At 38.6% G+C, this 25,635-nt stretch overlaps 1 protein-coding gene across 5 annotated transcripts; it reads left to right on the top strand.

The window, feature by feature from the left end:
- Positions 1–925: 925 nt before the first annotated feature.
- Positions 926–25,635, top strand: LOC127428674 (interleukin-31 receptor subunit alpha-like). 5 transcript variants are annotated; one of them, XM_051677186.1, is made up of 16 exons: positions 2,119–2,945; positions 3,067–3,108; positions 6,120–6,176; positions 7,632–7,743; positions 7,909–8,084; positions 8,416–8,558; positions 9,839–9,974; positions 11,566–11,663; positions 12,100–12,310; positions 12,866–13,045; positions 13,286–13,414; positions 19,364–19,510; positions 20,327–20,470; positions 20,671–20,764; positions 20,866–20,947; positions 23,640–25,635. In XM_051677186.1, exons 1-16 carry the CDS (start codon positions 2,909–2,911, stop codon positions 24,105–24,107), a joined length of 2,256 nt encoding a protein of 751 aa, XP_051533146.1. In that variant the 5' UTR covers positions 2,119–2,908; the 3' UTR covers positions 24,108–25,635. The 5 variants fall into 5 exon arrangements, with proteins under 5 accessions (XP_051533183.1, XP_051533165.1, XP_051533174.1 ...); XM_051677205.1 differs by lacking the exons at positions 2,119–2,945; positions 3,067–3,108 and adding an exon at positions 942–1,036; XM_051677214.1 differs by lacking the exons at positions 2,119–2,945; positions 3,067–3,108 and adding an exon at positions 956–1,036 and having other exon boundaries at positions 7,666–7,743.

The raw sequence follows: 25,635 nt of genomic DNA, 5'->3' as shown, positions 1-25,635 counted from the left end.
TATATATATATATATATATATATACATATACATATACATATATACACTGATCAGCCACAACATTAAAACCACCTGCCTAATATTGTGTAGGTCCCCCTCGTGCCGCCAGAACAGTGCCAACTCGCATCTCAGAATAGCGCTCTGCTCAGATGCTATTCTTCTCACCACAATTGTACAGAGTGGTTATCTGAGTTACTGTACACTTTGTCAGTTCGAACCAGTCTGGCCATTCTCTGTTGACCTCTCTCATCAACAAGGCATTTCTGTCCACAGAAATGCCCCTCACTGGATGTTTTTTGTTTTTGGCACCATTCGGAGTAAATTCGACAGACTGTTGCGCATGAAAATCCCAGGAGATCAGCAGTTACAGAAATATTCAAACCAGACCATCTGGCACTAACAACCATGCCATGGTCCAAATCACTGAGATCAAATTTTTTCCCCATTCTGATGGTTGATGTGAACATTAACTGAAGCTCCTGACCCGTATCTGCATGAATTTATGCACTGCTCTGCTTCCACATGATTGGCTGATTAGAAAAGGTCTGAGAAAGTCCAGTTTCTGTTGCTGTCACTGTGTCCGAGTCTCTGGCGAGACAGTGTGTTGCTGCTGCGCTTAAAAAATTCTGAGACTCTCCAGAATTTGGATGTTTTGTTTGTTCATTTGTCCACATAGGTCAGAATTAACGAGATTAGTGTTAGAGTTTCCCATTTTGTTTGGAGATACACCATCATGTACACATCTAATACAACATGACATGGATGTTGGTGATGCGCAGCCAATCCGTCAGCGTTTTTATCGGGTTCCTTTTGATAAATGGCAAGTGCTGGAGTATGAGGTAGAGTACATGCTTGACAATGGCATAGCCAAACCTTCGTTTTCAAGCTGGGCGTCGCCATGTCTGTTGGTAAAATATCAGACGGTACATATAGGTTTTGTACCGATAGTCGAAAGTTGAAAAAAATCACAAAGCCCGATGCATTTCCACTTCCTCGTATGGAGGATTGTGTTGACCAGGTTGGATCGGTGAAATATGTGAGTAAATTAGATCTCCTAATAGGTTACTGGCAAGTGCCGTTAACTGCACGAGCACAAGAAGTAACCACATTCATAACATCGTCAGGCTAATATTCGTACTCCTTTTATGAGTTTTGGGTTACGAAATGCGCCAGCAACCTTTCAGTGATTAATGAACCGAGTGGTGTTTGGTCTGGAAGGTTGTGCAGTTTATCTTGATGGCGAAAACTTATTCAGTAATCAAGAAAGAGGCTATGGGCGCTCCAACATTGTATGTGTGAGTGTATTTTTGTGCGTGTGGTTGTTTCAAGTATAGTTCGGGCTGTGAGGGCTGTGGCTGACACACTTGATGCTTGTGGTGGGAGCTTAAAATATCCTCAGATATGTTCACGAGGTGGCGGGCTAGTTCTTGGTTTGCGACGGCGTCCTCGCGGGCATAGGGCTGTGTCATGGAATCGATCTGAGAGCTTCGTTCTAGTGCCCAGTTTTTGCTTTGTGTTTGTTTATTTATTTGCTGTTACACATTCAGACATGCTGCACTACATTTGCTACACGCACTTGCAGACACGACTGATTATCACTTATATTGACTCGCATTACATCTCATTGCTATTCTATCCATGTGTGGTCTCCCTTTTTGTTACAGCCTTAGAGCCGGTTTGTAACACACTGAATACATAAGTCAGGCATATGTTGTATCTTTTGAAATCTTAGAAACTGATCTTTTCAGATATAAACTTCACTTCTGCATTAATGTTACATAAAATAACAAATTAAGGCCTGAAAACATTTGCTTCGCAAACCAGCGCCGCTTAGAGGTAATGTGGTAGAAATATTAATATGAATATAAAAGTCTTTCAAATAGCATGTAAATAGACATATCATACATCAAATGAAAGTTCTCATTCTCGGGAATGCAACTGTGAGTGTATTTTGTTGCTCTAACACCACTACATTTCAGATCTGCATTTTGTGATGGAAGGTGATTGAGGAAAAAATATTTTTTTTCTAGTAGGATACTTTCTGCCATCTAGTGGAATACAGTAAGACTTTTTGGAGGGAGATGGAGTGAACAGAACCAGAATGACGTTTATAAAGACATCTTAAATTTCCATCTTATTATGGACAGTTGGCAGTGAATAATCCTATATATTGCTCAGTATGCACACTAGTATTTCTTTCTGAACATTGCCTGTGTTTCTAATTGCATTTCAATAGATCTTATTTAGAGTAGGGCCACGCTTAATTTTTAAAAGCGAATGAAATTGAGGCTAAGGGAATAAAGTTATAGTACCTTCAATGCCAAACACTTTATAAAGCTGTTCAAAGGCTCTAGGGCACACCTAATGTTCACAACTCATGTTTTGTGGAGTTTTATATTCTTAAAGTCTGAGGGTCACAGCCTTGTTTTCATTCCCGTCAAAAATCAAATATGGCGCTACTCTTGAAAATTTATATTTAGCCGGTTTAAAATCTAACTTATATTGAACAACACACAAAGGACAAAGATAGCAAGATTTTTTTTTTAAACAAATAATAGTCTACCAGTGTATAAAATATCAATCGTTTTTAATCTCCTTAATGCGATGAAAGCGTGACCAAATTTATGCTACCTCTGAAACAAAAACAAACACGGCTGAATGTGGAATTGATGTGTTGATTCATTGGCCGTGTGCCCTTGGTAGCATTTTTGGACATTATATATGCATTATAATGCCCCAATGCTGCACGTGACAATACAGTAAGTGTTCACATTTGATGTGTAGCAAGGGAGCTTATTAGAGGTAATACTTATGTCGAAACAACAGAGCAGTAGTTTCATGAGAAAAGGGAATACCCCTCAGTCTTCTCTGTCAGTTTGTGGGCTGCACGAGCTCAGAAGAGGCGACAATGCGCAAGTGTTCGGCTGCCTTATATTTCACTCTTGGTATGTGCTTTAGCTGTCTTTTATTGCCTCAGTATTTACATAGACACATAACACGTTATACCTTCCATTGATATAATTGCTATGGTGTTGGGTTATTTCAATAGGTTTATTCATATTTCAGGTTTTGTGTGTCTCTTCACAACTACACCTAGAGTGGTAACAGGTCAGTATAATTTGTATCGTTGACTGCTATGCGTGTCTAAAAGTTTGAGACCACACTGATAATCTTGAATGTTTCATTTAAACCTGGAAATAAAGAGTCATTTTTAGGATTTTAACAAATGAATGTTATTATGTAATATTAAGAATAAGATTCTGCACTAGCCTACTTCTGGGTCACTATTCGAATGAAAGTTTGAGAGATGTTTTTTTTTTTTTTTGAAGCACAAAATATGCTCTTTGGAACTTCTTTAAATCATGCTGGATAACATGGATCATCAGGTTTAAGTGCATGCTGCCCTTAAAACAAAAGGGAGACATACTGTACCAAAAACAAAGAAATTCATTCAATTTTCACTCATGTTATGCTGATTCTATTGTTTCTATTAAAACTTTTTATATTAAATTAGAAAAGAAATCAAAATTGAAGCAGTTTTACTTGTGTTCTCTGACTTTTGGACTCCACAGTTGCAGGATGTAAAACTTTTTTGGGCTTTAACTGGAACCTTTATTTATAAAAGTGGCTGATTAGTGTGTGATGATGACTCTTGAGAATTGTCAGCCTATAAACATTTGCTTCAGAAAGTCATCGTTCAGGAGATAAAATAAAACTGTCACAGTCCTGTTACTCTGTCAGTCTGGGTTTTTGTCTGATGGGACCGTGGCATCATCCCATGTCTGTCTTGTGTTTTTGGACGGTCTTGTTTCATGTCTGGAGCATGGTGTCTGGATCCTGACCCTTCTGTCTGGTTCGGTTTTGGTTTTGGTGTCGGCTTCTGGAAACTCATGTTTCATGTCTTGTCCTGTATTGGCGTGAGTGCATTGCGCTTGTCATCTTGGTGGCATGCACTCCCTTTTCAATAATCTATGTCTGTCTCTCGTGACCGTGGATGTCGGTTGGCATGGGCGTATATTGCCTTATTGTCTTGCCCATGTACGCTCATGCCATTTGGGTGTTTTGTTATCTTGTGAGAGCATGTGGCTTTGTTTTGTTTCCGTATTGCCGTGTGTCTCTGTCTTACAACATATCCCACCTCCTTGTTTGCCCATTATTAGTTTATTAGGCTATGTTCAGACTGCCACTAAAAATCCGATTTTTTGCATATCCAGATTGTATCCAGATGAGTTTTGATAGTCTGGACAGCAAAAAACCACATGAAATCAAATTTTTCCAAATCTGATTCAAACCACATCAGGAGGTGGTTTCAAATGCAATTTAAATCAGATTTTTTCAGATGCGTCTCAGTGCAGATGGTCTGGCTGCTCAAATCAGATTTCAAATGGTCTTAATGCGACACACAATGACGTCAAAAATCAGTGACTGCAGCACGGAACATCACAATATTTACCAATCTCCTCCGTTGCTGAGTTTTTCTTGTGCGACGGAGGAGTTCTGCACCGCGACTTGACAGGGCGTTTATTTGGAGAGCGAGATGATGCACCTCCATTTTTCCCACATCTGTTTTGAAAGCATTGTCACGTGGGTATGCCTACGTCGTTCATAAATTCCTTTATTTTAAACTCTGCGCTTGGGTCCTGAGCCTCTATCATTCTCTGCAACTGTGACATTATGAACTGACCAAGATGGACCCAGCAGAGTGTTTTATTTTTTCTTCAACTGGTTCTTCTGCTCACTAGCATGCAGAGCATGTCAAGAGGCTGACGGGGTAAGGCAGAAGGACAAGTCCGTGTGGAGATATGCCCAGTTTTTGTCATTGTCCTTGGGTCTGGGATACAATCAGACCTGCCTAATTGATCTTTTCTGGGCAGGTCTGAATGAACCTATTAGATCTTGTGTCCCAGAACGGGGTGAGGATGAATACTCTCTCGAAGAAGTCAGGCAAGCCCTTAAATGTGAGGAAGTTATCACAGCCGGTGCCTCGGGAGACTTCCCATCCTCATCCCAACCCGAGGACGAGGGCACTCCCCACACAGAGGTGGATGCCTTGGCCATTGCCCCCGCACCTCAAAGGAGGAAGCGGAGAGGGAAGCCCAGCCCATCGGTCGAGCCCACCACTGTTGACCGTCTGGAGGCGGTGGTCGTTCCTGTTGCTGACTGCCAGGAGGCAGAGGCTGTCACAACAGTAGAACTCCTCATCGCCCACAAGAGGAGAAGAAGGGCACCTACTCCTCAGTTGCTGACAATAGCCATGGAGGCCATTCCCCTGCTGCTGCCAGTGCCCACGCCTGCCACGGCCAACGAGCCAGCGCCCACACCTGCCACAGCCAACGAGCCAGCGCCTACGCCTGCCACGGCCAACAAGCCAGTTCTCAAAGCTTTGTCCGTCCCAGAGCCGGCGTCTGAAGCTCGTCCATCCCAGAGCCAGCGCCTGAAGCCTCGGCCTTCCCAGTGCTAGTGTCCTCGGTCATGACAGCAGCTCCCACAGCAGTGCTCCCGGCCACCCGGAAGAGGAGGAGGAGAAGGGCTCCTGTTCCCCAGTCGCTGCCAGCGCTCCTGGCCATGGAGGCCATTCCCCAGCCACTGCCTGCGCTCATAGCCATGAAAGCAGTTCTTCTATCACTGCCAGTGCCCCCAGCCAAGGACGCCGTGGCATTATCGTCTCATGTCTGTCTTGTGTTTTCGGTCAGTCTTGTTTCATGTCTGGAGCATGGTGTCTGGATGCTGACCCTTTTGTCTGGTTCAGTTTTAGTGTCGGGATCCAAACACTCATGTTCCATGTCTTGTCCTGTATTGGCGTGAGTGCATTGCGCTTGTCATCTTGGTGGCATGCACTCGCATCAATAATCTCTGTATCTCGTGACCACGGATGCGCGTTGCGCGTGCTTTGCACTGCGCGCCCGGGTCGCAAGCTGTCTTCACGTTGTGCTGTCTTCCCCTACAGGGTGGATTGTTTGTTTTTCCCCCTTGTGAGAGTTTGTGTTGGTTTTTGCCTTTGTTTTTTGTATTAATATATTCCTTTATTTTTAAACTCTGCACTTGGGTCCTGAGCCTCTGTCATTCTCTGCAATCATGAAGAAACCCCCTTCAAGCAACTTTTCATTGTTATTTTACAGGGAATTGTGACTTGAAGGACTTGGGCTTGTTAAAAACAAAATGTAACAACACAGAAGGTAAGAAATTACCATTTCGCAAAAGATGTTTTTGTTTACTCCGTAGATTGATGTATTCATAAAGGTTTCATCATTTATATTTTAAATAAGTGCCTAAAAGTTTGAGACCACATTGAAAATCTTGAATGTTTCATGTAAACCTGGAAGTAAACAGTCATTTTTAGGATTTTGAAAAATTCTAACAAATGAAAGTTATGATGTAATATTAAGAATACATATTTAAGATGTAACTGTTAGTTAAAGGTGGGCAAGGAGGAGGCGGGAACCAGCTGAACAGTAAACATAAAGTTTAATGATATAAATGAACTTAAAACAACGTAAAACATAAGGACACAGACACGCATGCTGCGTGTCTCTCTCGAATCGGCGCCTCCGGCTCTCCTTTATCTCGCTCTCCCGCTGATGAGCTGATTCACGGCCCGGCCACGCCCTCCTCCTCGTCACACCATACTTTTGAAATAGTGAGTATTTTAATGTTTATGGATTGGCCTCATTTACTTCTATTGTAAGTGCCTCATTGTAACCCTGATTTTTGCTTTTTATTTTTAAAGAAAAGGATGGGTGAGTCAAAATTAACTGTAGTAATCAATATTATGTTACAAATACTGTCGATTGTGCTTAACTAGTATTGAACCCGTAATATTCCTTTTAGTGTCCAAATATTTGTCTTCTTTAGGACTGGGCTAGACCAAATTCATAGGGTATTGGGGCTAAAGACCCCCCAGGGAAAAATGAACTTTTGATTTTTTTTTTCTCCCAGCACACTAAATAGCAACAGAAACTACCACAGCACTTTCCTAAACACTTGTTTGTCACAATGTCACTATGCATTGTCTAAAGGTTGAATTTTATGTAACATTTAATAACTTTTAAAATGTAGCAACTTTATGAAGCTAAAGTGGATTTCTCTAAAATTACTTAGTAATACTTACTCTAGAATACTTGTAATGTTATAAAAAGGCCAAATGTGATTGAAATTAACAGGAAATGGTTAACACTTTTCTGAAGTAGTTATATTGAAAAAGCATCATCTTAATTTGTTACTTATAAAAAGCATCTTGCTATCTCAAGTATTTGTATAAGTTGGCAAATTTTGCCCAATAACAATTGCCCTATTTACACTATATCACTATAACCCCGAAGTGTGGGGTAAAAGCCCTCCTCGACACCTTTTTTTAATGAATTTAATGAAACAACTATCTGGTATTTTTTTTCTGTTTGCACATTATGTTGCTACATCAATATTCAATGAAAATACTTAATTTGTTTCAATCTTTAATACACTTTGAGACCAAAAAAAAAAAAAAAAAAAAAAAGGGGTGCCATTAGCCACGTTGTACCCTCAATTATTCTCAGACTCATTGCCTTACAATTTAAGGTTTACAGTTTTTTTTTTTTTTTTTTTTTTTTTCAGTACATAGTTTTTTAAATTTCTGTGATTATTTCATTTCTCAGGAGTCCGTGATTTTACATGCTTTATAAAATATAGGAGAACTAATCGTGAGTACATCTGTGAGTGGAAACATGGAAGAGACAATTCAATGTCATACACACTCTACACACATCAGTGAGTGAACACTGATGATTTCCAAATTAATTCAGATCACAGTCTGTCGTTAAGCTTTCTTAAGCTTTTTTATTGTTAATACTATTTAATATCAAGTTAAAAAATTAAGAGAATGAAAAGAATTTAGAATTATTTCAGACAATCCACACTGTTTTGTTTGTGTAGGAGGAGCTGGAAATGTATGACGGTAAATCAGAAGTCGAGAATCAAGAACTCGATTGTGACCTCAGATGGATTCTATGTGATAAGTAGATACAATATGACAGCTCACGTTACTGCGACAAGTAAGGATCATAAGAGCTGCACCTACAAAGAGTTCAGTGGTACTCCATCACAGATGGGTATGTTCATCAACATTACACTTATAAACTGCCAAAAAACTGTAAATACAATTATCTTAAAGGGATAGTTCTCCAAAAAATGACAATTCCGTTATCATTCACTCCTTTATGTGATTTCCAACCTGTTTGACTTTCTTTCATCTGTGGAACACAAAGGTAGATGTTGGGCAAAATGTTAGTTACCTCAGTCACCATACACTGTCATTTTACATCCTCTGAAACTGAATGGTGACTGAGGCTGTCAGTCCCTACAACACAGAAATTCAGGTATAGGATTAACCTATGTGATTCTACATTGAGATGTGCAATTCTGTTTTTTCTTTTAACTCAGCATTGTGCGGTCCTCCTTCAAAAGTAGCTTTCAAAAGAAGATCAGGACATCTGTTTGTTGAGGCGGACTGGGGAGATGAGAGCAGATATATCAAACAATTCTCTGTAGTGTTTAGAGAGTTCAACACTACCTGGTGGAATGAGGTAAATGTAATTAACAACACCCTGCAGTTTCTCTGGAGTATCTCAGAATGCACTTGATTTACAGTAAGGATACAGTATGATCATTTGGCCTCCTTGCTTTATTTATTCACTAAAAACAGTTGTAGGCCATTGCAAACCATCGTGATGCAGTGTAATGTTAAACTGTATAAGTTTTATTAAAAGTCATAGAGCAGTGTCAGAAATTAAATATTAACCCCCTGGAAATTATTTTCATTGGCATTTTTTTTTATTTATATTTTTTACCTTTATTAGGGTGTATTGTTTTTCCTTACCATACAAAACACACTGTGTCATCCATATATTGCAAATAATTCCATTATCGGCACGTTAATTTTTAGATTTTTCCGGTTATCAGCCAATAATATATAGGCGGCCGATATATCATGCATCCCTAATTCAGTTATTGTACCTGGCCACTGGAGTCGCACACATCAGTAAAAATGTGTTTGCGTAGTCCAGAGAGTGTGTGACGGAGCACACATTTTCACTTCAAAATTATTGAATATAAATCCTGAGAGGGAGTGGGAAATATAGTATTTGCTTTTTGATCATTTTGAACATGTGCAGCATTTATACATGAGGTCCTGGAGCTTGTAAGCCAAAGGTTGAAGACTGACTACCCAGAAGGGGCCACAAGCCGGTTCTTTGAATATGTATTGCTCCAAACGACTTAGCAACTCACGAGTTATCAAATGGAATCAGTCTGATGAATCCTTTACTGGATGAACTCACTGAATTCGAGAGGTTACTAAGTTAACATCTGACTCACTTACAGAACCACAAGTCTTTAATTTTAGTCCTGTCGGACTAGAAATTAGAAAACTTTGAGTTTTGTGAAACGTAAATCAGTCATTACAGTTGTTGTTCACTTGTTTATTTTTTATTTTATTTTTTTAATCAATGAAAAATATTAAAATGTTTCCAATTTAAAATGTAAAAACAGAATTTCTGTAGGAAACACTATACAGTGCACAATATAGCAGGATCAGTTTTGTAGCACACTAGATGAGTGCTGTGCAATTTAGTGGAGAGTGGATTTTTTGATACAGAATGGAGTGGTGGTGTTGTGGGCTGCCACAGTGTGAAACAACAAGAGTGTAGTTTGGTTAAGCACATACTGACATTAACTGGTCAAGTCTATGACCATCAAAATGTGTTCAAAATGCTACAGGAGCCCAGTTGACAACAGTGAAGCAAATGTACTCTTGCTTACACCTATTTGCATTTTCCTCTTAATTTTGTTCCCCTTTCCACTGTAGCAAATGTCTAAAAATAACAGGGAATGTGTTGTAAGGAATCTGACGTCTTCTCTGTCTTATGAGATGCAAATATGGTGCGTTACCACCTCAGAGTGCCCACAGTGTCCTCTCAGTGAGGTCATCACTGTCCCACAGGGTAAGTTGAGGACCGGGGGGTTCCAAAGTTGCTAAATAAAAGTTACTGTATTAGTTATTGTACATATGTGCACTTTTGCTATAAAGGTGTAGTGTGTAAATTCTGTAGCACCAAACAGAATTGCAAAAATAATGACTTTATAATAATGAAGTTTCAAACACATATGCCATTGTTTTGACCAAGCAGCTCTATAATACATGGAAAGAGTAATTCCCATTAATTTCAATGGCAGTTGCTCAACTGGCACCTGCACCACCCAGGAGTTTACGATTTTGTAATCCAATGTTTGCTGATGGGCTCGTTTTTTATTTTTGCCAATCACCTGAGCCGACAATGACAATTACTCTGGAGTCACATAAAAATAATGTCATGACAACACTCATTGACTGATGGCATCACAAGAATGAGCACAGTCCGAAACCATTCACTATAAACTACCAAATATAAGTCAATTATACACTTTTATGAGTGCTAAAAAAAGTCACTGTTAAAACATCTACTATAATATAATGAAATATTAACAATTTACAGTATATGTTGCTTGTGTAACCAGTCCTGCTTGACATGCTCCGAGTGGGAGGGCCGGCATGGGAGGGGGCTAAAGGCTATAGCCTCTAGCGTCAGGCGCTAGTGCTCCTCTTGAGGCGAGGGTAGTGAGGTTAACACATACTGCACAGCTTTTATGCACCAGCTTGCCCCCGTTACTCTCACCCCCCTAAACCTCACTCCCATCCAGGTCACGGCACCACTGTAACCGGTCCTGCTCGACCTGCTCCGAGCGGTATTCGAACCAGTTTACACATACTGCACAGCTATCACGTACCAGCTGGCTCCCATTACACTTGCAATAATTAATTTAGTTAGAATTAGGGCTGTCAATAGATAATTAAATTAATTAATTGATATGCTGATTCATTAATCTAATTAATCACATACTGTATATATATATATATTTGCTAAAAAAAAAAGACCCCTAAATAACAATAATTCACTATATAATTAATAAATAATTATAAATATAATGCATTACATGTGCTTCAGACAGACACTTTTGGAGCATCGCACTTTGGTTGTGTTGTGTCATAAACACAGCGTTTTTAGATTGTTTTAGGTTGTGCTTCATCCTGCTGTGTTTGAACGCAAGAACACGTTCTCATCTGACATGTGCTGTTGCTAGTGTCAAGCAAACCTGAGTGTGGTTTGTTGTCTGTACAGCTGCGTGTTGCCAATAAAGCTGGAATTTTGCTTACTGCCCCCTGCTGAAAACAGGTGGTACTTTAAGCTTGAATTGCTCCGATGGTAGGAATATACAGTTTGTAATTATTTAAAATTATTAATTATAATTAATCGCACTGAACAAATGTTTTAAATCAACATCCCTGATTAGAATACTTGACTACTTTTGAATGGTCATCACAAAAGAAAATTATTTCTGATATAGATGGTGTAGCTACGGCATCTAACAGCAGGGGCTAGCTTACCAGCCTAACCAACCATGACCTCTTGGTCTTTCAGGGTTTGGCTGCTAGGAGTTACACACTGCACATGTTATGTTTAATTGAACACTGTATTTTCAAAATGATCTCCTCAGAACTCACAGATGCACCATCCATTCGCTATGGGATTCAAGACCATGTGCAAGATCATTTCCTATCAGCAGGGCAGAGAAGAGTCATCGTGAAATGGGAGGTACTGACAATATAATTTCACGTCATCCGAGGGTAGTTGACACACAACATGTCCATGAGCTTTTTTTAAAGATTATGGGTTCAAAGTTTTGTAAATTTATAAGTAATGGTAAACTTATGTCCTGTAACTTGTCACCATTTCTTTAAGTTTTTCACCATTTTTTAATCACCTTTTTATTTTCACTAGTTCATTTTAATTGGTCCTGCGATGTGACAATTTTTTTAGAAGCACAAACATTACATTTAGTCTTTTAGTTAATATGAGGTTATAAAAACTGCATATATAATAATTTTAACGTATTATAATAATAATAATAAAATAGTTTAAGATGCTTTAAGAGTTTTAGATGAGTTTTGTCACACCGCACATCATCAGCCCATACTTGTGTGTTCTACAGTTTTTTTTTTTTTAACTAGAGTGATTCTTTTTCCTCCAGTTTGCAAACAGTGATGCTGTGAATGTCTATATTGTGACTGTACGGAAAGTGTCCGGGGAACGCAGCAATCAGGACAGTTACACCACCAAAGATCTATCACTCACACTGGTACTGTCGTACTCCACCTACAACATCAGTGTCAGGGCCCTCAACAGTGCTGGATCGTCCCCTGCTGCACGTATAGCCATAGAGCACATGGATGTTTGGAGGGGTATGTTTCTTTCATACCTAGTTGCATACTACTTGCAGACCCAGGAGTACTTTGGGTTACCCTGTACACTCATATCAGATGCTTACACATATACACTTTATGGCCAAATGTACAGTGTATGGACACCTGTGTGCTTGTTGAACGTTTATATTTTAAAACCATTGGCATTAATAGGGTGTTGGTCCTCCCTAGCAGCTTCCACTCTTCTGAAAAGGCTTTCCACTAGCTGTTGGAGCATGGCTTTGGGGATTTGATCCCACTCAGACACAATAGCATCAATGAGGTCAGGCACTGATGTTGGACAATTGGGTCTGGCTCACAGTCACCAAAAGTTAGAAGCACACAATTCTCTAGAATGTAACTGTAGGATGTAGCATGAAGATTTGTCTTGGGGCTTTGTCAAATCCATTAATTAGTCCACATACTTCTGGCTGTCAGGTGTACATCAACTTTGGATCTGTAGCACTTTGGAATTCAACGAGGTTCTAATTATTTCAAGGGCAATGGAATTTGCTAAGTTGCTATTGAAACTACTGTATATTGTTTGTTTTTTAGATTGGTTTGGCCCATTCAGTGTCAGCATAACCAGCAATAGCAGTTTCAATTTGTCATGGAGCAGCTCCATCTCCAGTGTGTGTTACTCTGTAGAGTGGTGGGCCAAAGGACAGAGACCAGCTTTCCGATCATTCTACATGAAGCAGACAAACAGAAAAATAACTGAGATATCTGAGAGCAGTAATGTTCCTTTATATTCTTCCCAAAATAATTGTTTGCTATAATACTATATTTTGCTTTGCTTTTAGCATAATATATATGAAATGTCCATATGTATTTTAGCTGTAATGTAGATATGGCTGACATACAGTTTTATTTATTCACAGCAATATTTTGGGGTGAACTGTTCCTTTAAGAATTCAGCAGTGATTTGCTAAAATGTGTGGCATAAACATATTACTTTTCTTTCATTGTATACAGTTTTTCAGCCCTATGTGAGATACTACTTCTTCCTGCATATCAGACCAGACCCAGATACCTGCAACATGAAGAATGTGAACAACAGTGAGAAGACCTACAGCACAGCTCAAGCTTACCTTCTTGAAGGAAGTGAGTGCACATATTCATTAAACTGACTACATGCTGAAATGACCATCTTAGAGAGTTCTATGCTGGTTCATGCTGGCTACTTGGCTGACTGACAGCCATTAGGTCACCTGCACACCAGAGTTTAAGCTGCATCAGAGAATGCTGCAAATGCATTGATCTCAATGGAGATGGTGCGTCGGAAGGACAGAGGGGGAAAACCCAAGGGTTTCCGATAGCGAAGCTCCGTCATACAACCATCATGTGACCTTTGGCATTCCCATGCGTCAAAGGCTACGTTGGAGCTTTTTCTAGTGTGTAAGCACCCTAAACCCCCATTCACACATACAGTGACATAATTGCATAGAGCCACATAATTGCTTGATGTCGCTAGTGGGCGTTCCCACTGCTGTCGCTCTAATGTTGTTGGTGGACTGCATGTCTGGCCGAATCTTTTAAAAAATCTGATCACAAATGAGACATATTGCTGGTAAATCTAAGAGCAGACTTGCCAGCCAGTATTCAGAGTATTGAAATTTGAAATATGTCCTAATAGGCAAGTTTAGTTACATTTAAATGTTGTTTCGTCGAAAGCAGGTATTTAAATTGTATGCTGTATGATATAAATATGATATGTAATAGGATATAAAAATAATATGAATGTTTAGATTATATTTTAACTAGTGTTTATGCTGCCTCATTATCATCAACGAAGCTTGTGCTTGCAAATATCTGTTTGGGTGTAAATGTGTAAAATGTGCTGTAAATATGCCCATATTATAAAATCTGCATATTAGAATGATTTCTGAATGATCATGTGACACTGAAGACAGCAGTAATGATGCTGAAAATTCAGCTTTGATCACGGGAATAAATTGCATTTTACAATATATTCAGATAGGAAAGTTATTTTACATTGTAAAAATATTTCACAATATCACTCTTTTGCTGTATATTGGATCAAATAAATGCAGCCTTGGTGAGCAGAAGAGACTTCTTTTAAAAACATTAAAAAATCTTACAGATCTAGAACTTTTAAATGGTAGTGTAGGTCTACAGTCTTTAAGTAAAGTCTTTATGTAAAGAAAATGTATAGTCAGATTACTTCTTTTAACTTAAACTTGATTTTGTGAATAAGCTACAAACAATACATCCAATCATTAAGTCTCCTTACATTCATTCTCTCTCAGGGGAGGGGTCTTTGTCTCCTCAGGTGTGAATCACATCAACATTCATGATCATCCACGCCTCCTCGCATATGGCCTTTCTAACACTAAAAGTGTCTTACAAAAGTTAAATGACTATATTGTTTTGTATGAATGAGTGATCAGGATGGTTTTCACATCATTTTTGTAGCAAAAACTCTAGGCTACAAGATCCAGTCCTCAAAAGTCTTGTGAACAAATGTTTAGTATGTGTTATTTGGCCTTATTTCAGTGACTTACAATTTTTGTTTTTTCAAAAACCACGCATAAATGTTATTTTCTCAAAAAATTGTAGCCCAGTTTGTGCTGAATACAGTGTTATCAGATTTTAGACATTAATATGTTTTTAAGCAACTGAAAAAAGCACAAATGTCAAGGCATTTCAAAACTTCTCCAGGGCCCAAAACACCCTCAAACCCCAGAGGGTTTTAATAAGATCTGCAGCAGTGCTCAATGCATCATATCATTAACAAGATGAAGAATCGATCCATTTACGAACCAAACACACCCAGACAGTCGAAAATCTCTTTTCCACGTATAATTTTTTAGTTATGGATAAATTAAGAAAACAAAAATACAAGAGCAAAATTAGGGAAAAACCCGATCAGGAGAGCCAAGCTGCATCCTGACAGAATGGGATTCAGAACACACAGAGGAACAAGAGGAACGAACCAACACCAGACAAAATTCACAAAGAAAATAGGAGAGGAAATCACGAGGGTAACGAGAAGGTGTAATCCTAATAATCAAAAAATAGCAGCGCAACTAATTAATGCAGGGGTCTACCTGGGCTTAAGCTCAGGGCCCCCAACTTCCAGGGGGCCCCCATTCTCCCTTGTTGACAGTTAAGGTAGGAGCACATTTAAATGCGTTCAGTGGGAGATGCTAATATTACCACAGAAATGTTGCGCAAAAGACATCCATCTAGCACAAGTTTATAGAATACCTCATCCCTAAACACCCCCCCCACACACACACACACAGACATCATTGGTAGATGACTGGTTACATTGTTCAGTCAGTTAAGATCAGTCAACATGAACACGCCAGCATGCAGAGTTATTAGCGAGCTGTTGCAAACTTACCTACATCTGTACGATCGTTAATGTACTGTATATACATTTTCAAAAAACATGTCATTCGTTTTTTTTTTTTTTTTTTGGATAAGTCACCAAAAGGAATCAAATCTACTCAAACACTCTTAAGTGTCCATTTACTCTATTGTTTGGTATGCTGCTTCATTCATTTGTCATCTGTAAAAAGCAATTCATACATCTGCCAAAAGTGAGATATGCTGGTGTCTGAATGTTTGCAAACAGTATGCTATTGCTCAGCTGTTTCGAACTTCTTTTTGCCTCTGAGCGAACTTTGCTGTGAGTATATTGGAGCCTTTAAAGTACGCTACCTCATACTGGTTGCAAGCCACCACAACGCAATAAGGTACTGAATGTCTTGCGCGAATATGGGACATTTGAGCAGTTAGAGCGTTTCAATACGGGAAGGGGGCCCCAACTAAGATGGCATCATATCAGCTCTAGCAGCAACAAACATGCCATCTTTCACATTTTTTATGCCATTGTCTGTGACGAATGTGTTCATATTTGAATACTGCCCTCATGAAAGACAATATCTACACAACCTATGCAAGTTTGTGTGCATACAAATGTGGATGTGCTAGAAAAAGAGACAGCAGTCTAAACAGAAAAGAACTAGATCTGGGCACATATAACTTGCAGTTTAAACAGTCAGTCTAAAAAATCGGATTTGAGATCAAATCTTATTTTCCCTGCAGTGTGAACAAAGCCTTAGACTTTCATAGTTTTGCAATAAACTTTAGGCCTACATGTAATAAAATGGATGCAGATGGTCTTGATTTTTAACTTATCTTGTTTTAAATCTGTAATGAATGTATAAGGAGTAGGAATATTAAAAGAATGACTGTTTATGTCTGATCAACCTATTTGTCCAGCGATATCTTAAAATCTCAAATATAGTGAAAACACTGTTAATAAGCATGTAGCTAAGCACTGAACAGATTTTAAGTGACCGATAATTATAATCATTAGGGATGTGCGGAAGGAATAATTTCACTGATGTTTAAATGAAAATTTTGAAGTTGACTAGTCTAAAAAGAAACCAATGTTCATAAAACAGTAAAAAAAAAAAAAAATGTGTTTATGCGACCCATTTAAAATACTTAATCTATTCCAAATCCGATGCTAAATTCCACTGAAAAGGGGCATTTATCTGCGACGTGCTCGTCTTGCATTATGATCATTGAACATTAAATATAGAACATGACACACATTCACTGAATCAACGTTAGCAAATATTTAACAGACATATTTACTGAAAACAATTGAATAGTGCAGGACCAATAGAGCAACCCTAAAAGCCTGTTCTAAATGGAAATCACCAAATAAAAGTTACATAACATATTAAAACAGTCAGGACATTGTTGAAAATAATTAACAGGTAGACTAAGCCAAATCTATGAGAGAGAAAAAAAATGCGCTGAAAAGTTGTGCGTATTTCACGACGTGCAGTCGTGCATTATCCATTGATCTAATATGACAGCTGTTCGGTAAAGAACGTTAACCAATAACAGATACGATGTAAAAAAAGAAATAGCTATAGGATAGAAAAAATAGGCCTGTGATGTAGCCTAAAATAAAACAAACCTAATGTATTCTAAACATGACGTGCACACAGAATAAAAGATAGTTTAACTCGTTAAGCAATCGGCACCTCGTTGAAAATAGCCTTCATCCCTAATCAGCATTTTTTTTTAAATGGCATAGATTTAAGGCATTGGCTTAAAACAGTAATTTTCTAGGCTACTTACTCAAAAGCATAAATTTTTTGACAACATGGTCCAGTGAACTTGACTCACCTGAGGCGTCTATCCTGCGCTTGAAAAAGGCTGCTCAGCGGAAAAATAACGTACAAGCATGCACAGATGTAAAGAAGACTCAAATGTGAAAACATCCATAGGGACTTTCAAACGTTTGGAAATCCAATTCCCGCACCACCGAAGTGATTTCATAACTACTTTGCTGAGTTTGCTTGTCTAGCGAGAGGACATTTTCCTGCGCGTGCCGCGAGTGAGAGGGAAGAAGCAAATGCAGACTAATGTAACCCAATGTAACTCTACCCACCCTAGCAACTGGCCAGTTGGTTGCTTAGGAAGCCTGACTGGAGTCACTCAGCAACCCTTGGATTTGAACTTGTGACTCCAGGTGTAGTAGTCAGCATCTTTACTTGCTGAGCTACCCAGGCCCCCCTATAGACCATGCCTTGAATGAACCATCAAAACGTAATTTAATACACCTCGATTTGAGATCGAGTTACCCAAATTATATAATAAAATGCCAGCTTTTAGAGAAAGTCTGGAGGTTTGTACTTGCACGTTGCTTGGATTTCCTTTGGCTTGGTTCATAGAAAGTCTTTGATTGTGCTGAGCCGATGGTCTGGAGTTCCAGTGATAGAGTCAATTTCGGCAGAAGTCGATCGTGGACAGAGGATGAGGGTGATGGAATGACCGGTCTGAGTTTCGGATGAGGCTGCAGAAGGAATCTTAACCCTTAATAATGGGGCCCACAGAGTAGCATCACACATGTGTTTCCGCAACAGCCAGTTACATTGCAAGCTGCCAGATTCAAATTGTCTATTGCGCCGACACAGGCAGCACTGGTCAAGCGTCTGTTATTTATATTCACTCAAATAGTTACTTATACAGTCTTTTAAACCACAGAATAAGATTATTTTAAATACATACATCCAACTCGTCACCAAAGTACCACGATAATGAGTTTACAGCTGTTATATGCACAGTCAATACATCAAACGTGATCTTCCTCCGATGCATGCTGCCATTTGTTTACATTAGTAGCGGTTGTCATTCGTCAAACAGCTACTCAGAGTCTTTTCAAGCACATAATGTATTTTATTAATTGTCACCAAAGTGCCACTATAACAGTTCACAGCTTATACTGTATATGCATAGCCATCACATCTAAAAACGCAATCTTCCCATGCACACAGCTACGGCTACTTATTAGGTGCAGATGCGGTTTTCATTCACACAAACAGCAACTCAAACAATCTTTTCAGGCATATAACACGTTTGTTTTCTGAAACAGACAGCCAAACTATCAGAAAAGCACCACGATATCAGTTTAAAACTCGTATACTCACAGTGAAAACATGCTGATCGAGTGTGATTATCCGATGCATGCAGCCAAGTCTGTCTCTCACACACACACACACACACACACACACACACCCACACCCACACACACACACAATGTCTGAGAAGTCAAACAGTGCATATAGGCAAACCAGACTGCTGATATTATTTGTTAATTTGTTTTTTACAGCTATAAAAATGAAATAAATAAAACAAATACAGTACAGCAGACATAACCCATTTGTTCACATGTTTACTATATTATATACAGTATTTTATTTTTTTATGACAAGAAATCAAAAATGTAAATAAAATCAAATAAAAAGTACTTATCTACACTCTGCCCCTCTCTACTGGATGTGCAGTGTCACATGCAAAAATAACTCACTCCAGGGGGCACTGCAGTGGAATTTAGACCCTACTTATGAAAAGGTTAAAACTGCTTCATTTTCAAACTCCCAGAAACTTGATAACTCCACTAGTATAAAAGCTAAAATCTTTATTATTTTCTTTGTTGTAGCTTTAGCAGTAGTTGACAGAGACGAATATAGATTACAGGCTACCTATTTTTCCTTTCAGGTCCTATCAGTGCTCCTGGTAATGTGAGCATTTTGAATATTACACAGCATTCCTCAGTGATCACGTGGAACCCTGTGTCAGCGGAGGACCTGCGTGGATTCTTACTAGGCTACAACATCTCATACACAGAATACAACACTGAAACATGTAAATTCAGCCTTATTTAATACTTTGGTTACACAACTGCAAATCAGTATTTCTTAAGAACTAGGGCAAAACATGTCAGATGTAACAGTTTATGCTAAGAAATATAGTCTCAAAAAGCTTGTACAAATATGTTTTGTAACAAATAGATGTTTAGCATTAAAATGAGACATATATTACTGTTCATATTTTTGATTTTATATGATTCACTTTCTCAACTGTACCATGAAAAACTCAGGAATGTTCAGCTGCTTAAAAGAGGGGTAACGCTTAGTGAAATTACATGAATGGTATACAATAAATGCTACAACAGTGGAATATTTTAAATCATAAGTTGATATTTTGGTCTAATTTCTTGTCCCTTGAATTTGTGTCTTGTGTTTTTGTCAACATGGTCAGATAGCTAACACTAAAATAAATCTGATAAAATAAGGAAAGTTTGTAGTCAGCTAATAGTCTGTGCATGCCTTTACTTGTGCTATGTAGGTAATTTCTTTTAATTATTTGATGATATTTGGGACATTGCACCAAACTTGGTTTGATAGTCAAGTTCATGCATTAAGAGAATACATATTTCATTTTTATATATATATATATATATATATATATATATATATATATATATATATATATATATATAATTTTTTTGTTGATGAAATTGAAAACCTTTTTAATAATAATAATTATAACAAGGTTTTTATAATGTAAGTTATATAAATGTGTCTAAATGTGACAACTGCATTCATGGGAATCTGAGCAACACCCTTTCTTACTCAATATTGTTTTAATTTTATTTATTATTGTACATCATTCTGAAAGTCATCATAGTGGATCCCAGTCTAAACAGCTATGAGTTGCTGAAGCTAAAAAGCAACAGTGCATACCAAATTCAGCTGTCGGCATTTACAGCGGCTGGGGAAGGTGAGCGCAGCGATCCCAAACCATTTGTTACTAACCCGCCGGGTAAGCTCAAACTTTTTTGCTGGCTGATAGTATCTCGCATTGTTTTGCTATTTAAAATCAGCTGGTTATATGCCTTAAAACTGTTGATAATAAGCATTAAATGACATAAGTGTGACAATGCGTGTCTATGTGTTTGTATTTTCATTACTTGGATTTAAATAGTCACATATTTATTGACAGCATTTGCCTCACTCCTACAGCATTCACAGCTTTAAACATCATTATAGCTGCAGTCATCGTGGCAATAGTCATCCTTTTGCTGGCTGTACACCTCAGTTGTCGATTTCTGCACAGGTAAAGATCTATGCATTTTTCTGTCTGAAAGAATGGCTGAATTTAACAAATATGACTGCATGTTTTGACACTTTATGCATATTATACATTATTTTGTTCAGAGCCAAAAAGCTGCTCTGGCCGAGTATACCAAACCCTGGGCACAGTAATGCAGTTCAGAAAATCAACATTGGCCATGAACTGGTAAGCATCAGACAGGAATAAAACACTGAAATAATACTTATTGGTTTATCATTGTAATAGAAAAGGAGTTTTCCATTACCCAAAAGACCCTTACAAAAATACTGTGGCAGTATCCTGGTACAGCGGTGGTTTTAGATGGTAATACCAGGGTACTTTGATATATATACAATGGTACTTAAAGAATACCACACTTAGAAAAAAATTACCAAAAATGACCATGGTACTACCATGATTTTTTAAATATTATTTTGGACTTGGTAACATAGTACTATCATGTTTTTTTTGGACTTGGTACAATGATACTACCATGTTTTTATTGGGGGACTTTGTACCATAGTACTACCATGTTTTTTTGCACTTGGCACCATGGTACTACCATGTTGTTGTTTTTTTGGACTTGGTACCATAGTACTACCATGCTTTTTGGATTTAATACCATGGCACTACCAGTTTTTTTTAGGACTTGGTACCATAGTGCTACCTTGTTTTGTTTTTTTACTTGGTACCATGGTACTACCATACAGCCAGCAGCATATCACCCTGCAGCTCTTGCCTGGTTACCCACTAAAGCTAAACAGGGTTGAGCCTGGCTAGAACCTGGACGGAAGACCTCCTGGGGAAAACTACATTTGCTGCTGGAAGAGGTGTTAGTGAGGCCAGTAGGGGGGCTCACCCTGCAGTCTGTGTGGGTCCTAATGCCCCAGTATGGTGCCGAAAAAGCACCGTCTTTCGAATGAGACATAAAACCAAGGTCCTTACTCTCTGTGGTCATTAAAAATCCCAGGGCACTTCTCGTAAAAAAGTAGGGGTGTAACCCTAGTATACTGGCCAAATCTGCCCATTGGCCTCTATTCATCATGGCTTCCTAATAATCCCCTATCCACGATTTTCACGGGCGGCGAAATTACCCATTATGCTTAGCGCGTACTCCCAACACGGATGCTACAGACTTCCAGTTCGCACCTTATTCACATTACCAAGCATTGAAATAATCACTTACGACAGTTAAAAACGATGGAACACTCCGTTTACTTAATGTAAATCCCTTTCTCACAAAAATCTGTGTATGGACGCTTTCGGCGGCAATCGCTGAATAAATAAGTACACAATCACACACATTTACATGGTAAAGTTACTACACTGGACTCTCACGCTTTCTGCACATGCCCTGTGTGTGTGTGTGTGTGTGTAAAAGAGAGAGAGACACACAGACATTCAGCGCGCAGAGAGAGAATTCACATTCATCGGGTTTCTTGTTGCACACACAATGTATGATGATGATGATGATAGAAAGCACGGACAAATCTGGGAATCTGAATCCGACCGGATGCTTTTTAAGGTCCAGAAAAGAGGACATGTATGTGAAAAGAGGACATATGGTCTCCCTAGGTTTCATTTAAAAATCAGCAGATTTGAGGGATGGATCAATTGGAATTATCCATCAGTGTTTTAAAATCATGTTAATGCAACCTCTGCTTATAGCATTTGGTGTGACTCAAGTTTCAGGCATTAACAGCTTTTGGGTGGGTTTATTATTTTGACATTCATTTTCCAGTAATTTTTTAAGCCACCTGTATTTGTATAACATCCTCTAACAGCACACACATCAGCATCACCAGTAACGTTTATCTAGCTCTAGCATACAATAACAACAAATAAGTGGAAGTGCGGAACATCCAAGTGGATGTGGCGTGCCGTAATGGCGCCGACCATGGAGAAGTCAGGAAAAAGGTGGATACATATGAATTTGCTACATCACTGTACTCTCCCTCCACCAAAAGCTGGTGTGTGGTGGGGCCGTTCTGGCGCACTATGTCTGCCATCGCCAGGTGGATGCTGCACACTGGTGGTGGTTGAGAATATTCCCCCTATACTAAAGCATAAAGCGTTTTGAGTGTCTAGAAAAGTGCTATATAAATGTAACAAATTATTATTCCATGGTATTACCATATTTTTTGGGACTTGATACCATGGTATTACCATGTTTTTTGGGGTAATTGGTGCCATGGTACTACCATGTTTTTTGGACTTGGTACCCATGGTACTACCATGTTTTTGGACTTGATACCCATGGTACTACCATGTTTTTGGACTTGATACCCATGGTACTACCATGTTTTTTGGACTTGATACCATGGTACTACCATGTTTTTTGGGGTAATTGGTGCCATGGTACTACCATGTTTTTGGACTTGATACCCATGGTACTACCATGTTTTTGGACTTGATACCCATGGTACTACCATGTTTTTTGGACTTGTCACTAGGTACTACCATGTTTTTTGGACTTGGTACCATGGTATTATTGTTTTTTTGGACTTTGAACCATGGTATTAGCATGTTTCTTTGGACTTGGTACCATGATTTTACCTTTTTTTTTTTTTTTTTTTTTACTTGGTACTGTGGTACTACCATGGTTTTTTTTTTTCCTTGTACCATGGTTTTGTTTTTTGTATTTTTTTTGGACTTGGTACCATGGTATTAGCATGTTTCTTTGGATTTGGTACCAAGGTACTACCCTTTTATTCGACTTGGCACCATGGTTCTACATGTTTTTTTAAGACTTGAACTCCAAAAAAAAATCATACTTTTTTGTAACAACTTATATTTTTATTTTTGCTGCATGCTGAGAATGAGTACTGAAAAGATGCCCAAATGAATGAACTGACCTAACTTTGTCTTTCCTCTGCAGGATATCCTGGAGCCTCTGAACAGACAGAAGTTAGTTGAGAGCGAGGGATGTGACACCAGTACAGTGTGTGTCATTGAAAGCAAGAAGGAAGTGTCTCCTCTCAGCTGCCCACCAACATCCCCGGCTGCTGTGAAGCCTACCCTCCTCATCCTCAGTGAAGATGAGGCCAACACACCCATTCTGGAGGAGACCATTCCCCCTGACACCCCAACACTTGCCCCAAACAAAACGTCTGTTTCCACAGAGATCTTTCCTATGGACCTCAATGAGAAAGACTCCACTTTGAGTGCTTTTATTGACAATGAAATCACAAGTCCAGAGAGCAAAGACACTGGAGATATCATCTCCAACATTAGTGGTACAAACTTTGTACCTGCAGCTTTTGGGAAGCCTGATATGGTTTTCATGAGCGATTACACCCCTATGGAGTTCTTCCAGCAGGAAAATGGAAGAATTTGCTGGAATTAAGGGTCCATTTGTCCAAACAGGGAACTAAGAATTTGTTCCTGCACATCCAGGGCAGGACTACGTATATCAGTCCTGTTTTTCAGGAAATAGTAACTCATCAGGATCATGAAATGGTACAGACAGCTCTGATCATACTTAAGAGCACTAAGTGTGCACTAAGGACTGCTGAATTTTACATCTGTCACATACTCCAGATTTCAAGGATTGTTCCATGTTCATAATCAGTTGAGCTCTATGGACAGTATCTATGGCATGTTGTTGATTACCACAGACAATAAATAGATAGTAATAAGACTAGTTTTTAGCAAACTAGTCTTCGGTTAACACATACAGTTGTGGCCATAAATATTGCCACCTTTGGGAAATATGAGCATAGAAGACTGTGAAAAATATATCTTGATTGTTTATTCTTTTGATTTTTAATTCAAAATGTTCACAAAAATCTAAATTTTTTAGATCTCATAATTAAATATTTTTCTCCAAAACACGTTTGCCACAATTATTGGCACCCCTAGAAATTCTTATGAGTAAAATATATCTGAATTATGTTCCCATTCATATTTTAGTACACCTGGGTGTCTAGAAATATGAAACTGTTCAGCCATGACTTCCTTTTTCACATATAAATATGAGGTAACACACAGCCAAATTCTCTTAATCATCAATCACAATGGATATAGACTAAAGAATATAGTTCTGATGTGCGGCAAAATTTTGTTGAGCTTCACAAAATGGGAAGTGGCTATAAGAACATAGCTAATGCATTGAAAATGCCTATTTCCACCATCAGGGCAATAACTAAGATGTTCCAATCAACTGAAGATGTTAAAAATCAGCCTGGAAAAGTGTGTGCGTCTATATTGTCTCCATGCATGGTGAGGAGGATGGTTCAAGTGGCCAAAAATTCTCTAAGGATCACAGCTTGAGAATTGCAGAAATTAGTTGAGTCTTGGGTTCAGAAAGTCTCCAAAACTACAATCAGATGTCACCTCCATCACCACAAGTTGTTTGGGAGGGTTTCAAGAAAAAAGCCTCTGCTCTCATCCAACAACAAACTCAAGCGTTTTCAGTTTGCTAGACACTACTGGAACTTCAAATGCGACCTGGTTCTATGGTCAGATAAAACAAAAAAATAGCTTTTTGGCAGCAAACACCAGAGATGACTTTTTTTGTTGTTGTTTTTCCAAAGTTGGAGTGCTCATAACTTAATGTCCTTTGAAATTCTGGTTAAAAACAAACTTTCCTTTTAGTATCTGTCTATTTAAGGCCCTATATGGTTAAATCCCAGCGATATGGGGCTCTCAGTGTGGCTCCATGCGTAAATTGTTGCACTAGTAGAAAACCAAATGTGGGTCACATGGTATGAAGCTAGTTTTTCTTGTCCAACAAAACAAAGGTCTGACGTACCAATTATGTTTTTAACTAGAAATGTTCATTTATTTATGTACATTTTTGGGCTGCCGCACACAATTTTTCACACTCAAATTTAAAACCTCACCATTCATTGGACAAATTGCAAAAAATTGGT

Source organism: Myxocyprinus asiaticus, chromosome 3 (genome assembly GCF_019703515.2).
Source record: "Myxocyprinus asiaticus isolate MX2 ecotype Aquarium Trade chromosome 3, UBuf_Myxa_2, whole genome shotgun sequence".
In the NCBI taxonomy this organism is placed as follows: domain Eukaryota; kingdom Metazoa; phylum Chordata; class Actinopteri; order Cypriniformes; family Catostomidae; genus Myxocyprinus; species Myxocyprinus asiaticus.
Note: the sequence above shows the minus strand (reverse complement) of the source record. Positions and strands in the feature narration are given on the sequence as shown.

Coding starts and splice junctions, on each gene's coding strand:
- LOC127428674 (XM_051677186.1), top strand. CDS start 2,909: ATGCGCAAGTGTTCGGCTGCCTTATATTTCACTCTTG. Junction 2,946..3,066: donor TGCCTTATATTTCACTCTTG/GTATGTGCTTTA, acceptor TTCATATTTCAG/GTTTTGTGTGTCTCTTCACA. Junction 12,311..12,865: donor GCACATGGATGTTTGGAGGG/GTATGTTTCTTT, acceptor TTTGTTTTTTAG/ATTGGTTTGGCCCATTCAGT.